Source organism: Myxocyprinus asiaticus, chromosome 26, assembly GCF_019703515.2.
Source record: "Myxocyprinus asiaticus isolate MX2 ecotype Aquarium Trade chromosome 26, UBuf_Myxa_2, whole genome shotgun sequence".
In the NCBI taxonomy this organism is placed as follows: domain Eukaryota; kingdom Metazoa; phylum Chordata; class Actinopteri; order Cypriniformes; family Catostomidae; genus Myxocyprinus; species Myxocyprinus asiaticus.
Window position 1 is genome coordinate 39,492,495 of NC_059369.1, and position 12,506 is coordinate 39,505,000.

The 12,506-nt window shown below is 36.8% G+C and overlaps 1 protein-coding gene across 1 annotated transcript in view; it reads right to left on the reverse strand.

Moving 5' to 3' along the window:
• LOC127416634 (protein unc-13 homolog C-like) overlaps nucleotides 1–12,506 on the reverse strand; it is a 190,274-nt gene that overhangs the window by 16,028 nt on the left and 161,740 nt on the right. The window contains exons 25-29 of the mRNA XM_051656078.1: nucleotides 7,617–7,705; nucleotides 6,759–6,899; nucleotides 5,791–5,914; nucleotides 4,004–4,063; nucleotides 1,320–1,400 (exon numbers count right to left, since the gene is read on the reverse strand). Coding sequence (XP_051512038.1) covers nucleotides 1,320–1,400; nucleotides 4,004–4,063; nucleotides 5,791–5,914; nucleotides 6,759–6,899; nucleotides 7,617–7,705 — 495 coding nt within the window. The remainder of the gene's footprint in view (nucleotides 1–1,319; nucleotides 1,401–4,003; nucleotides 4,064–5,790; nucleotides 5,915–6,758; nucleotides 6,900–7,616; nucleotides 7,706–12,506) is intronic.

Genomic DNA, 12,506 nt, shown 5'->3' on the forward strand with positions numbered 1-12,506 from the left:
TTATTATTTTTTATTTTTTTTTGCTTTAAAAAAATTGAGGGACGGGTCAAAATTGTTTTCTGTGTCAATCGACATTATGCCACAGATGCAGTCGATAGAGTTTAACTTGTATTGAACCCAGAACATTCCTTTAAGGCTTTTAATAAAAACACATGATGACAACAAAACAGATATCAACACAACAGGATTTCTCACAGTAATTATCATTCTTGTTAACCCATGCATAATATCTTTTCTATCCTTACTTTGCCACCTTAGGCAAATAATCCTGCACCAATATGTTAATCAAGGCTTTTGTTAATTTCTCTAATTTGCTTCTGTGCTGAATACTGATGAGCAAAAACTTCAACTCCATGATGGATCTAAACAGGGATTGGTGTGTGTTTCCTTGGAGACGACGGAATCAATAAAATCACTAATGTTGCATTAGGGCGTGCTGGGCACACATATGAAACAGACTTCATGCCACGTTTGAAGTCAATCAGCATTCTAATCTCACGTGTGTATGTGTGTGTGCGTAGCCTATTTGTGATGCAGGGTAGACAAACTGTGTTAGTGTTACACAACTTCATAGTGAGTCTCACCTGCATTCCCTAAACTGTTTATTAAAAGCATGTTTATTAAAAGTTGTCACAAATCAACAACACGTGTGGAATAAAATTTAAAGTACAGTAGCTGCTTTGCTATCAGTCAGTAAGTGACACAACAGATAGCATTTTTATTGAAAACTGGTTCTAGATAGCCTCTGTAGGCACCGTAATGTCATGAGTAATGACCTAAAACAAGTTCAAATGAGCTTTCGAGATAACCAAGCAAATATTTAATAACTGCAATGCATATTTCTTGGTAGTAACGGAATCATAAGTTGGAACAAAATTTTTATGACATGCACCACACCGCCCTCCAGAGGCTTGGAGAACAACTGACAGCATAAAGGGTTGCAAAAAAATGGCAATTTCAGAAAAACAAAACACCTTTTTCTGATTTGATCTTGTTTTGAGGGCTAGGAGGAAAGTAAAATTTTGGCAATCGTCTGGTTCACTCTGCAGCTTATTATGTCCAGTAACAGCCCACTTACACATGACCGACATAGTGACCAACCACAGTTCACTTTGACATTTTGGGGCACGCAATGTGAAATCAGATTGGAGCTATTTTAGATTGGAGCTTGTGATTTTGGAAAGCTCTTGTCTTTTTTTTTTGTGTGGAAAATGGAGTGAAAAGTACATGAAAAGTCCTAGGGTGATGCCTATAGCGGAGATGAGATAAAAATTTAGCGAAAGAGGAGAGAATCAGAACTGAAAATGAGACACCGTTACCTTGATGGTTGGCAGCACTAAATCCATGGCAGCACACTGCCGAGGGCTCAGACTCCGAGCTTCCTCCCTAATCACATGCTCCTAAGAGAGAGAGAGAGAGAGAGAGAGAGAGAGAGAGAGAGAGAGAGAGAGAGAGAGAGAGAGAGTCATTTACTGTGCTGATAATAAACATGAACATTAAAAGGCATTTGTTAGTGGTATAGTTCACCTAAATGTTCTCTTTTTTGATAGAAAAATAAATGACATTTTTTGAAGAATCTTCATGCAGGTCTTTTCCACACAACAACAACTGACCATAGTTTCCTCCAAAAAGTACTAAAAAAACACCATAAAAGTTGTGCATATGACTTGTGCACTATACATTTCAAGTCTTTTGAAGCCATATCATAACTTTCTGTGAGAAACGGACCAAAATTTAAGTCATTATTGACTGAAAATCTTGCCCTCATTCATAGTTCTCAAATCACATTGTCCTAAAACTAGGCTTCATTGTCTTTGTGCAAAATTTTCACATTTCATTCTTTTAATTTTAGGGTGAAATATGACCTGGATGTCTTGACAGGTTTTGTGAGATTCACCCAAACATAGCCTTTTTGGAGAGCTCTTTACCACTCATTAAAATAAAAAAGTGATTTATCTGCTTTAAAAAAAGAGTTTAGGTCTCACCGTGATTCAAAAAGGTGATTCAGGCAGTGACACTTCAATTTCATTTTATCTTACAGGTCAATGGTCATGCAAAATTAAATCAGAATAAGACTGATATTAACACCGGGTGGCAATGTGACTGAACATGAATCCCATACCAAATCAGTGTGCCTATATATGAATTTCTCCACAAAACTATTTTATTTGTTTTTTGGTTGGATGTTGGACCGGATAGTGGGAAAGTAGTCAACATACACGGGAACTTGTTCAACACTGTTTAAAAAGCATCCATCCAAAATGTAGTACAAAGCTAGAGAAATGTGGATTATAAATACTGTATATACTTATAATTATTCACTACGAAAAACTATCAATAAAATGTTCCATCTAATTACAGACAGACTATTTTACCCAATATTTGTGCATGCTGTGTATTTTTATGCGTATTAAAGTATTTATTCACTAGGAAAAACTATCAATAAAATTTTCAATCTAATTTACAAGCAGACTATTTTACCCAATATTTGTGCGTGCTGTGTATTTTTATGCTTATTAAAATATCATGTAATTCGCAACATGCTGATTTCAAACTCAATCAACTGCGAGTCGAGTCTCCTGTGCACTTCATGTGAGGAGTGCTATTTGTATGGCCCATGCAGTTTTGCCTGTGAAGAGTAATCTAATTTAGTCACTTGTGTGGTTGCATTTTATTTAGGATGTTGCCTTAGACAGTTGCCTATGTAGGCCATAGACAGCAAGGCATTTCCCTAGATTTTGGAACAGAGCCATAGAAATTAACCTACCATACAGCTAATTCAGTTCAGAGTACAGAAGCTGTAATAAGACAGTTTGAGGTAAAGGTGCAATTGACCAGCACTGTTTCAATGCATATGAAATGAGAAAGAGAGGAAAATTAGATGAGAATATCAGCCTCTGGACTGTGGAGGTATAATCACGGGAAGCCCTCAATCCATCCTCCGCTCCTGCTCAGATCCAAAGCGCTCGTCCTTCTCTGGACACAAACACAGCAGCAAGGTGGATGATTATATGAGCAGATCTCTCGTAGAGTTTCCAACACTATTTCAGAGAAATGGTAATTATGTTAACGGATAGCCAGGCAGCGATGAAAGACTCTGACAGACAGCTACAAAGACTTGGCAGAGGCTGGAAACCATTTCTACAGCAAACACTGCAAAACGAGAGCTACATGAAAGAGCCATGAGAACAGCTGTAATTTCTCAGGGTGATATATACTCCTCTGAGCTCAGCCAGAAAGAGTGTTGATTTTAAATCTGATATACAGTATATAAAACTCGCTGTCAGTCGTTGACTGTGTTTCTTTCATCCATCTGCCAGAATAGAAGACAACACTTTATACTGAACATACTGTACCTCTCTCCCACCTGATGAACACAGACTTGTATTCAGAGGCTCATTTAATAAGCCAATATCCTGCCGTTTTGGGGGTTATGTTCACAGATGCTTTCAGGAATAATTCCAATAGTTAAAAAATTGAAATTCTGTCTCACCCTCACTTTGTTGGTTTTTCGTGGAATGAAAAATGAGATGCTTAAAGAATCTTCACTCAGCTTTTTTTCATTCATTGACAATTCATAGGTCTGAGAAGGACCTAGAAGGATGTTTCACTACGAAACACACAAGAACCAGTGTCGCTTGATGTCAATGAATGACTTTGCATTGACACAAATCAGATTTGGCAAAGGACAAGAGTATTAGTGAATAACAGCTTAAATTCCGGCCTGTTCCTCAAACAAAACTACTGTATGGCTTCAGAAGACTTTAGAAGAATATAGCGCATGACTTGTATGGGCTTTTTTATGATGTTAAACAGATGTGGTTACTATGAAATATGTCCTTGTATGAAAAAGAGCTGCATACAGATACAGTTTTAGAATGACTTGAGTGGATAAATAATTACAGAATGTTTTTCATTTTGAGTGAACTATTGCTTTAAAATGAAACATGACACTTTCGACCTATTACTTTCCTTAATGTAGATTACGAAATAAAATACTCACCTTAAGCTTGGAGAGTTGACCCAAGTCCTTGGCAGCACTGAAGATCATCTGAGCTCCTTGCTGTTAAACAAAAGCACAAAACAAAAAGTTTAAAAGTATTTCACTCACCTGGGAATGAGCTGTCTCAAGAGACATGTTGTTTAGTGAGTGAAACATAGTTTGTTTAGTGTGTTTGGCAGTTGGGACTTTGGGTGCTGGATCAGCTTATTAATAAGATGGACAGGAAGCTCCAGCAGGAACATTCTGTTTTCTCACAAACTGTTCCTTAGACACTACAGATTGTTAGTCACTAACTGGAATATTAACTGGAATATTATTAAAGACATTTTTCTAAAAAAAAAAAAAAAAAAAAAAAAAAAAAAAAAAAAAGAAGATATTAATTTAAATTCAGTTTCATGTTGTCTTTAATATTGATGTCTAAATATATTATTAACATTTCATTTATTTGGTGAATTTACTCTAGTTAGATTTTGGTGAGTAGGGTTAGGTTTAGGGTTAGGTTTAGGGGATAGAATATATCTTTAGCCTGCTATGAAAACAGTGGAAGTCTATGAGATGTCCTCACTTATATAGTGAAACAGACCTGTGTGTGTGTGTGTGTGTCTGTTAGAATGTGAGTATATTCATGGCTTGACAAAAAAAAAAAAAAAAAAAATTGAAAATAATAAAAAAAACTTAACCTTAACCTTCTCTTAGGAATTATTACCTTGATTTTACTACACTAACCATAATTTCATCATGGTATTTTGTTGTAAATTTCCACCATGGTTACTATATTACCATAGAATGGTAGTAAAACCATTGTTAATTGCATTAAAACTATGGTTCTGCCAAAAAACATGGTTACTATAATATTAGTAATACAGTGATGCAATCTACACACAAGCGATGCTGAGCCGTGTGAACAAGTGCGATCAACAGTCCCCGTCTCCGGATCAAACCATCTCTGCACTCCTCGACATTCACCGTGACCAAATCACTGTGATGAAATCAACATTTATATTCATTTTTATCTATTATTATAAGTAGTATTAAAGGAAATATTAAGAGTGGAAACAGGAAATCGGATGGGAAAAAGAGTGGGACAAAATGCGGATTTGAACCTCAGTTGCTAGGACAACAGTACACATTCACACTGTCTTTACACCCCATGCCACTGCAGCGACATCTATCATTTAATTTGTTGTATATTCCTGTGGTTTCACCAGACTATTGGGGTGCAAATAGCTGCACTGTGTGGCAGATGCTATTTACACTGGGGTGCAAATACACACAACATTTGTTTTTTCAAATAAATTAATAACAAATAATAATAATAATAATAATAATAATAATAATAATAATAAAATATAAAGTATTTAGAGTGACATTAAATTAAATAAACACATTAAGTTATCTTGTTGTGTCTGCCATACCATATTTAATTTATTTGGTGAATTTCGACTCTTTACTAGACTCATGTTTTTTTTTTGTTTTTTTTTGTCTAACTGAATATAATGTAAGCATATTTATGTACTGACAATTTTATCTATCACAACACAAATAAAAAGCTGCCGTTCCTTGGTACCTTTAAAAAAACATTCCTCTTTCAAGATCCATTTCCACTTAATAACACTTTGTATAAACACCAACACTCTTTTCAATCTGTGTATTCTCTGGCTACAAGCTGATCCCCTGTAATGTTGTCTTCATTCACATTTCCATAACCTTCTGTTAGGAGCAGATGTAGAGGATATGGCGTGTGTGTGTGTGTGTGTTTGGCTGAGAGAGAGAGGTGTTACACTCACTGTCTGATCTGACAGCGGAGGCAGAACGATCTGTCGCTCAATGGTGTTGAGGACGATTTTCCACAGCTCCTTCAGAACACGTTTGAGAACCGTCTTCTCGCAGATCTTAGCAAACAGAATCAAGCTGGAGAGAAGAGAAAAATAATTTCAGGGGATTAAACATCATCATATCCAGAATTGCTGCATGTGTTGATGTATACTATATGGCCAAAAGTTTGTGGACACCATATGTGCTTGATGAACATTTGATTTCAAAACCTTAGGCATCAATGTCCCCCTTTGCTGTAATAACAGCTTCCACTCTTTTGGGAAGGCTTTGCACTATACTGTATGTAGTAACATGGCTGCAGGGATTTGCTCTCATTCAGACACAAGGCTATCAGTGAGGTCAGGAACTGATGTTGGTCGATGGGGCCTGACTTACAGTTGCTGTTCCAGTTCACCCCAAAAGTGATCAGTGGGGTTCAGGTTTGGGCTTTGTGCAGGCCAGTCAATTTCTTCCATGCCAGACACAGTAAAGCATTTCTTTATGGACCTCACTTTGTTCACAGGGGCATTGTCATGCTGGAACAGAAAAGGGCTATCCCCAAACAGTTGCCACAAATTTGGAAGCACACAAAGCCCAAGTCATTACATAAAGAGACATTAAGATTTTTCTTTACTGGATATAATGGAGAAACCAAATTCGTAAATTAGAGGGGGGTGTCCACAAACTTTTGGCCATGTAGTGTATATTGATGTATACTGCCAGTCAAAAATTTGGACAAATTTGATTGAAATGTTTCTCATGACTTTAAAACCTTTTTATATAAAGGCTTACAGAGCTGTAATCTAGACAAAGTGGCTACTTTGAAGAAGCTCAAATATAAGATTTTTTTGTTTTGGTTACTACATAATTCCCTTTCTTCCATTTTATCTTATTTCACAGTTTTGATGACTTTACTATCATTCAAAAATGTGCTTCTTACTTCTTGTCCAGGAGGTCCATGAGTGGTCGCAGGGCAATTTCTGCGTCCATGGCTGCGTTGCTCTTGTTTCCAGCATTTCCTTTTATCTGCACAAGCTCCTGGTTCATTTGTTTGATGCAGTCCTCAATGACCGGCTTAAAACTGTGTATAATTGATCAGTTTGAAACTATAAAATTACAAGCAACATTTAGCATTTTTACAAATGGTAGGTCAACAGTAACTTGTCTGGCAGTAAGAATATGTTGGTTTTATATATATATATTTATAAAAAAGTATTATATCAGCTAATCTGTGTGCCTCTGCTGTTTGATGTCTTTAAAGTAAACATGGAATCAAAATTAATTTCCATTCTTCATAATGTTGCAGGTCTAATCGTGCACTATTCTTCAGTGCTCTTTTTTTCTGAAGAAAAGTTTTGTTTTCTTTTACTTCATCAAAAAGTCATTACTTTCTGCCTCTGACACAATTAATTCATCTAAGATTGTATTAATGTGGGAAAATGATATTAATAAATCATATCATTGCCTAATAATCACAATCCTAAATTATTTTCTGCCTAATAATCTTTCACCTGGACATTTGTCACATGACAGAAGTTAAATATGTTGTCTACAGTATATACAATATTTATATTATTATTATATTTTTTTATTATTATTATTGTTATTATTATTATTTTTTTTTACAAATATCTACATCAAATCTATGTTAATTTGTCCATTAAACTATCACACGTTCATGACATCCTTAGATCTTGGATTACTTGCTTCTGTTTTTATTATGTACTGTTTCTCAATAGCAAGTCACTTTGAATGAAAGTGACTGTACACCTTTATCTCTCATTTCCTAACAGTTCACCTGGAGCCGAAGACCCCGCTGAGCTCGTCCAGCACTGTGTTCAGTTTATTCTGCAGTTCTTTCAGTAGATCACTGGCTTCAGCGTCCAGCTAGATGAGAGAGAGACAGAACCATTGTCACTCACTGACTATTACACACTAGATATGACAGACGGGACGTGCTGAAGATTGAGCTATACAGAATCAAGCCATTTACATCAAATTAATCTGTATGAAACATTTAATGGTGGGTAGAAAATGCTAAACTCACTCAATCTTCTGCATTACAAATAGTAATTGTTTACACAATAATTAATCTATTAGTTATATCCAAGGTCCAAAATAAAGTGGAAAATTTACCATCAGAACTTTATATAGGATGCTTTGTAGAATATTCCTTGCATTAAGCCACCAAAATGACAATATGAGGAACAAAATCACAATGTGTTTTACTGAGAGATGGAGACTGACTCATATTGTATATAATGCAGTGAATGTGAATGACCTGCATCATATACACCAATCAGCCACAACATTAAAACCAACTGCCTAATATTGTATTGTGAGGGGGTCATGCTGCCAAAACAGCTGGTTTGAGTATTTCTGTAACTGCTGATCTCCTGGGATTTTCACGCACAACAGTTTCTAGAATTTACTCAGAATGGTGCCAAAAACAAAAAAACATCCGGTGAGGAGAAGTTCTGCAGATGGAAACGCCTTGTTGATGAGAGAGGTTTACAGAGAATGGCCAGACTGGTTCTGACAAAGTCTACGACAACACAGATACCCACTTTGTACAACTGTGGTGAGAAGAATATCATCTCAGAAAGCTATTCTGAGATGCGGGTTGGCACTCTTTTGGCAGCATGAGGGTGACTTACACAATATTAGGCAGGTGGTTATAATGTTGCGGCTGATCGGTGTATGATTCTTCCCACATTTGTTTTTTAATTTTTATCATTGATCCATGACTTTTCCATTTCCTTTCAAGTCAATTAATTGAAAAGAAGCGATTAGCTCACAAATCGGAGAGGCTAATCACATTGTGTAAATTTGGGTGGGTCTGTAATAAAGCATTAAAAAAATATTGTTTTTCAAATGATGCGTTATAGAAAAGTGTGTTGATATCATAACATAGCAGTGTGTGAGTAATAGTGTGAAAAATAAGTGTGCATCCTTTGTAGTCATGATTTGTTTGAAAGTAAATAAAACGCAGTTATTGTTGTGCATCTAGTGTTCATTTCACCAGGAAACTGCGACGAAATGTATAATTCAGCATGTAAAAGTCAGATTGCAAAAATTTTGTTTTAGTAACGTTCATTCTATGGCTATGTTCACACAGTCAGTGTTTGGGAATGACAACCGCATTTACTTAATGGTGTGAGTCTCGAAATGTTCATTTCATACAACAGCTTATCGTGTACAGTATACAGGATCCATGTACGTTGCGTTCATTTTTTGTTTTGAAATCGGAAAACAAAATATGAACAAAGCTTTGAATGTTGGTTTTTAATTTCAAAAGAAACAAGCAAAAAATTAGAAAACGGCTTTTTTTTTTTAATTATTCATTTTGTTGAAAAAGTAAATAAATGAGAAACAGCTCAGTTTCTAATGTTTATTTCTCATGGATATAAAATGAATATACAGCTTGAATATTTGATTTGAATATGCCGGTGGGTCTGAAACACAATTGCTCAGCCTGCCTGTCATCTGTCCTGCCTCAGTCACATCCATCAGAAAAAGAGTTCAATATGATAAGTGCTCTGGTTCTGAGAAAGGTTTACAGACATTTATAGCCAACAACTGTATAAAGTAATATTGCCATTGCTGATTTGGCTCAATGTTGCTTGCTATGGCATTTTGTAATTTTTGTTCTCACTTCAGTTTTCCACTGACAACCAATCTGTTTTAGATAGACCCTTACTAGATGGTTTAGGGGAGGACTCACCAACAATTAGCGATTGGTGTTCAAAGAGTGAAACCTGACGTCTTTATGGCTGCTTTGTTAAATAACAGCATTAACCATAGGCTATTACCTCAATAATGGAAGTCTATTTATTTATAATGTAAAGAAATGTGAGAATTTGTGGTCGTGTTTAGTAATTTGCATCACAACATTTTAGAATAATCCACACCCTGCCTTTTAAAACCTGAGCTACAGCATCATAGCGAGTTAAGTTGATGAGTTGGATACCAGGGTTGCCAATTTTGGCATCATGGTTAGAGTGAGATTTTGATCACATGGGCTGAATCAATCACACAAGCATTTTTTGTGTTAGTAGGCTTACAATCTTAAGCGGGGGGGGGCGGCTCTGTAGTGCCCCTTGAAAATGGGCATGTAAGGGGGGCTCTGTAGCACCCCCATTTTCACCTACAGTCACCAGTATTGGTACATATATAGTTCTCATCAAGTTTCATACTCTCAGTCATTAGCTCCGCCCAACAGGAAGTCGGCCATTTTGGATTTTCTGAAAATCACAGGCTCTGAACTTTTAAATACTCCTAGGGGATTCATGTGACTGGCAACAAATTTGTGCAACATCATGCCAAGACATTGTAGATGCTAAGTTGCAAACTGATTTTTGATATTTTGAATGGGGTCACCATGGTGAAGCAATACATTTATGGCAAAAAATGGGAAACAGGAAGTGCCTTATATCTTCTGTGTATATTGTGTGATTTTGATGAAAATTCAGCTGTATGTTTGGTAATGGAGGCTAATCACATTGATGTGGCAATTATGGGTCACGGCCATAGCGCCACCAACTGGCAGCAGGAAGCATGGCACTTTTAACAGACTTTAAAATAGCCCTCTTGTGTTTATATGAATTGCTTCAAAATTATTTAGAATAATTTCAAGACACTGCTGATGTAAAACTGTAAAGGAATATTTGATATTTTAAATAATGTTGCCATAGCAATGCATTCATTTTTATTATTCCTTTCCTCCTATATTTGGGTGATTTTGAGGCACTTGGCATGCTTACAATTTCATGAAATTTTGCACACACATCAGAGTTGTCAGCCATTAGGACTGGGCAAAAGTTCACACATGGGCATGTTGGGGGGCCTCTGTAATGCCCCCTTTAAAATGGGCATGTAACAGGGTCTCTGTAGCGCCCCAATTTTCACCTAGAGTCTCCAAACTTGGTACATATATTGTTCTCATCAAGCCGAACAACTTTCATTCTTACAGTCATTAGCTCGCCCAACAGGAAGTCGGCCATTTGGGATTTTCTGAAAATCACAGGCTCTGAACTTTTAAATACTCCTCCTAGGGGATTCATGTGACATACCAAATATGTGCAACATCATGCCAAGACATTGTAGATGCTAAATTGTGAACAGATTTTTTATATTTTGAACGGTGTTGCCATGGCAAAGCAATAAATTTATGGCAAAAATGGGAAACAGGAAGTGCGCTATATCTTTTGTGTGCATTGTGTGATTTTGATGAAAATTCAGCTGTATGTTTGGTAATGAGGGCTGACCACATGGATGTGACTATTTTGGGTCACGGTCATAGCGCCACCACCTGGCAGCAGGAAGTGTAGCTCTTACAACAGACTTTAAAATAGTCCTCTTATATTTACCCAAATTGCTTCAAAATTGTTTAGAATAATGTCAAATGCCAAATGCATGTGTCTACCTTGCATTGTTTTCTGAAAGCCACCGGGTGGAAATGGACCCATGGTGCTTGGGCCCATCATCGCTGCTTGCAGATATATTTGTGATATGTAGTTTGAAAAGCCTTGTAATTGATGTAGATGCGTGACACATTGTTGTGTCCTATTTTCCTCATCAGTAGGCATTCTGATAATAATGTTCAGGCTGTATAGCCATTTGAGAGGTTTGACTTCCTCCATAGCGTATGTACAGTATAATAATTTCTGTAGAATTCAAATGGATCGCGCCTGCAATGAAGATGACTCACACAACAGATGCGCGCTATCTTATCCATCTCTGAAGCACACTGGTGTGAGTGCTGCCTGGTCCCCAAGACACATGAAAGAAGATGCACGTTTAAGTTTGGACGGATAATTAGCGCTAATACACAGCCGAATGCAAAATGAATGTAACTAAATTTGCTTCGCCGGTCCGAAATTCCAATTGCCATGCCGACGGAAAAAAGTAATACGAGCATATTTGTAACAATTATAATTTACTTTACGTTGAATAACATTGTCTTGTCATTTTGGCCTGAGATTTGTCTAGCGCATCAAGAAAAAAAAAAAACAATTTTTAAAGCAAAATTGATTTTTTGTTTTTTAATTTTGAAAGGAAAAACAAATGAACGCAACGTACACGGACTATACAGCATTCTGTATGAACGAACAACTGAAGTCAAGCCTGTATTCTAACACCTGTAACCATAGTGACAGTGACCAAAGCAAATATCAAAGATGGCGATGTCCGTAGCACCAAGCATGTTTTATCACAATTGACACCGTGTAATTAAATAAACGAGTCGAACTGAGGCGCAAGTTCATCCATCTGATCATAATTATCCGACAGCAGCTTTGAATGCTTTTTTTAACAGAGCGCAGGTTTTGTATCCTGTGGCTTGCGCACGCGACCAGCAGCTCTGGTGGAAGGCAGCGTGTGGATCTTCAGATGACAGTGAAACGCAGCTCATATGTCTGTCTCCGTGAGTTAAAGAAACCTCTCATGAAAAACACGAGACACGTGCGTGTACAGTGTAGCATGGCTCTCACACATTATAGTCCAGTACGGTTCTGTTCACACAGCATGAGTTTGCTGAAAATGCGGTTGTGAGTCTTGAAAATTTGCGAGTGTCAGTTTGTTTATAGAATGCGGTTGCCACTATTGTAAATAACCAAACTGCGTGTGAACGTAACCATATTAAGGACTCAAATACAGATCTGACAACCGTATTCTGCTGCTGTGTGAA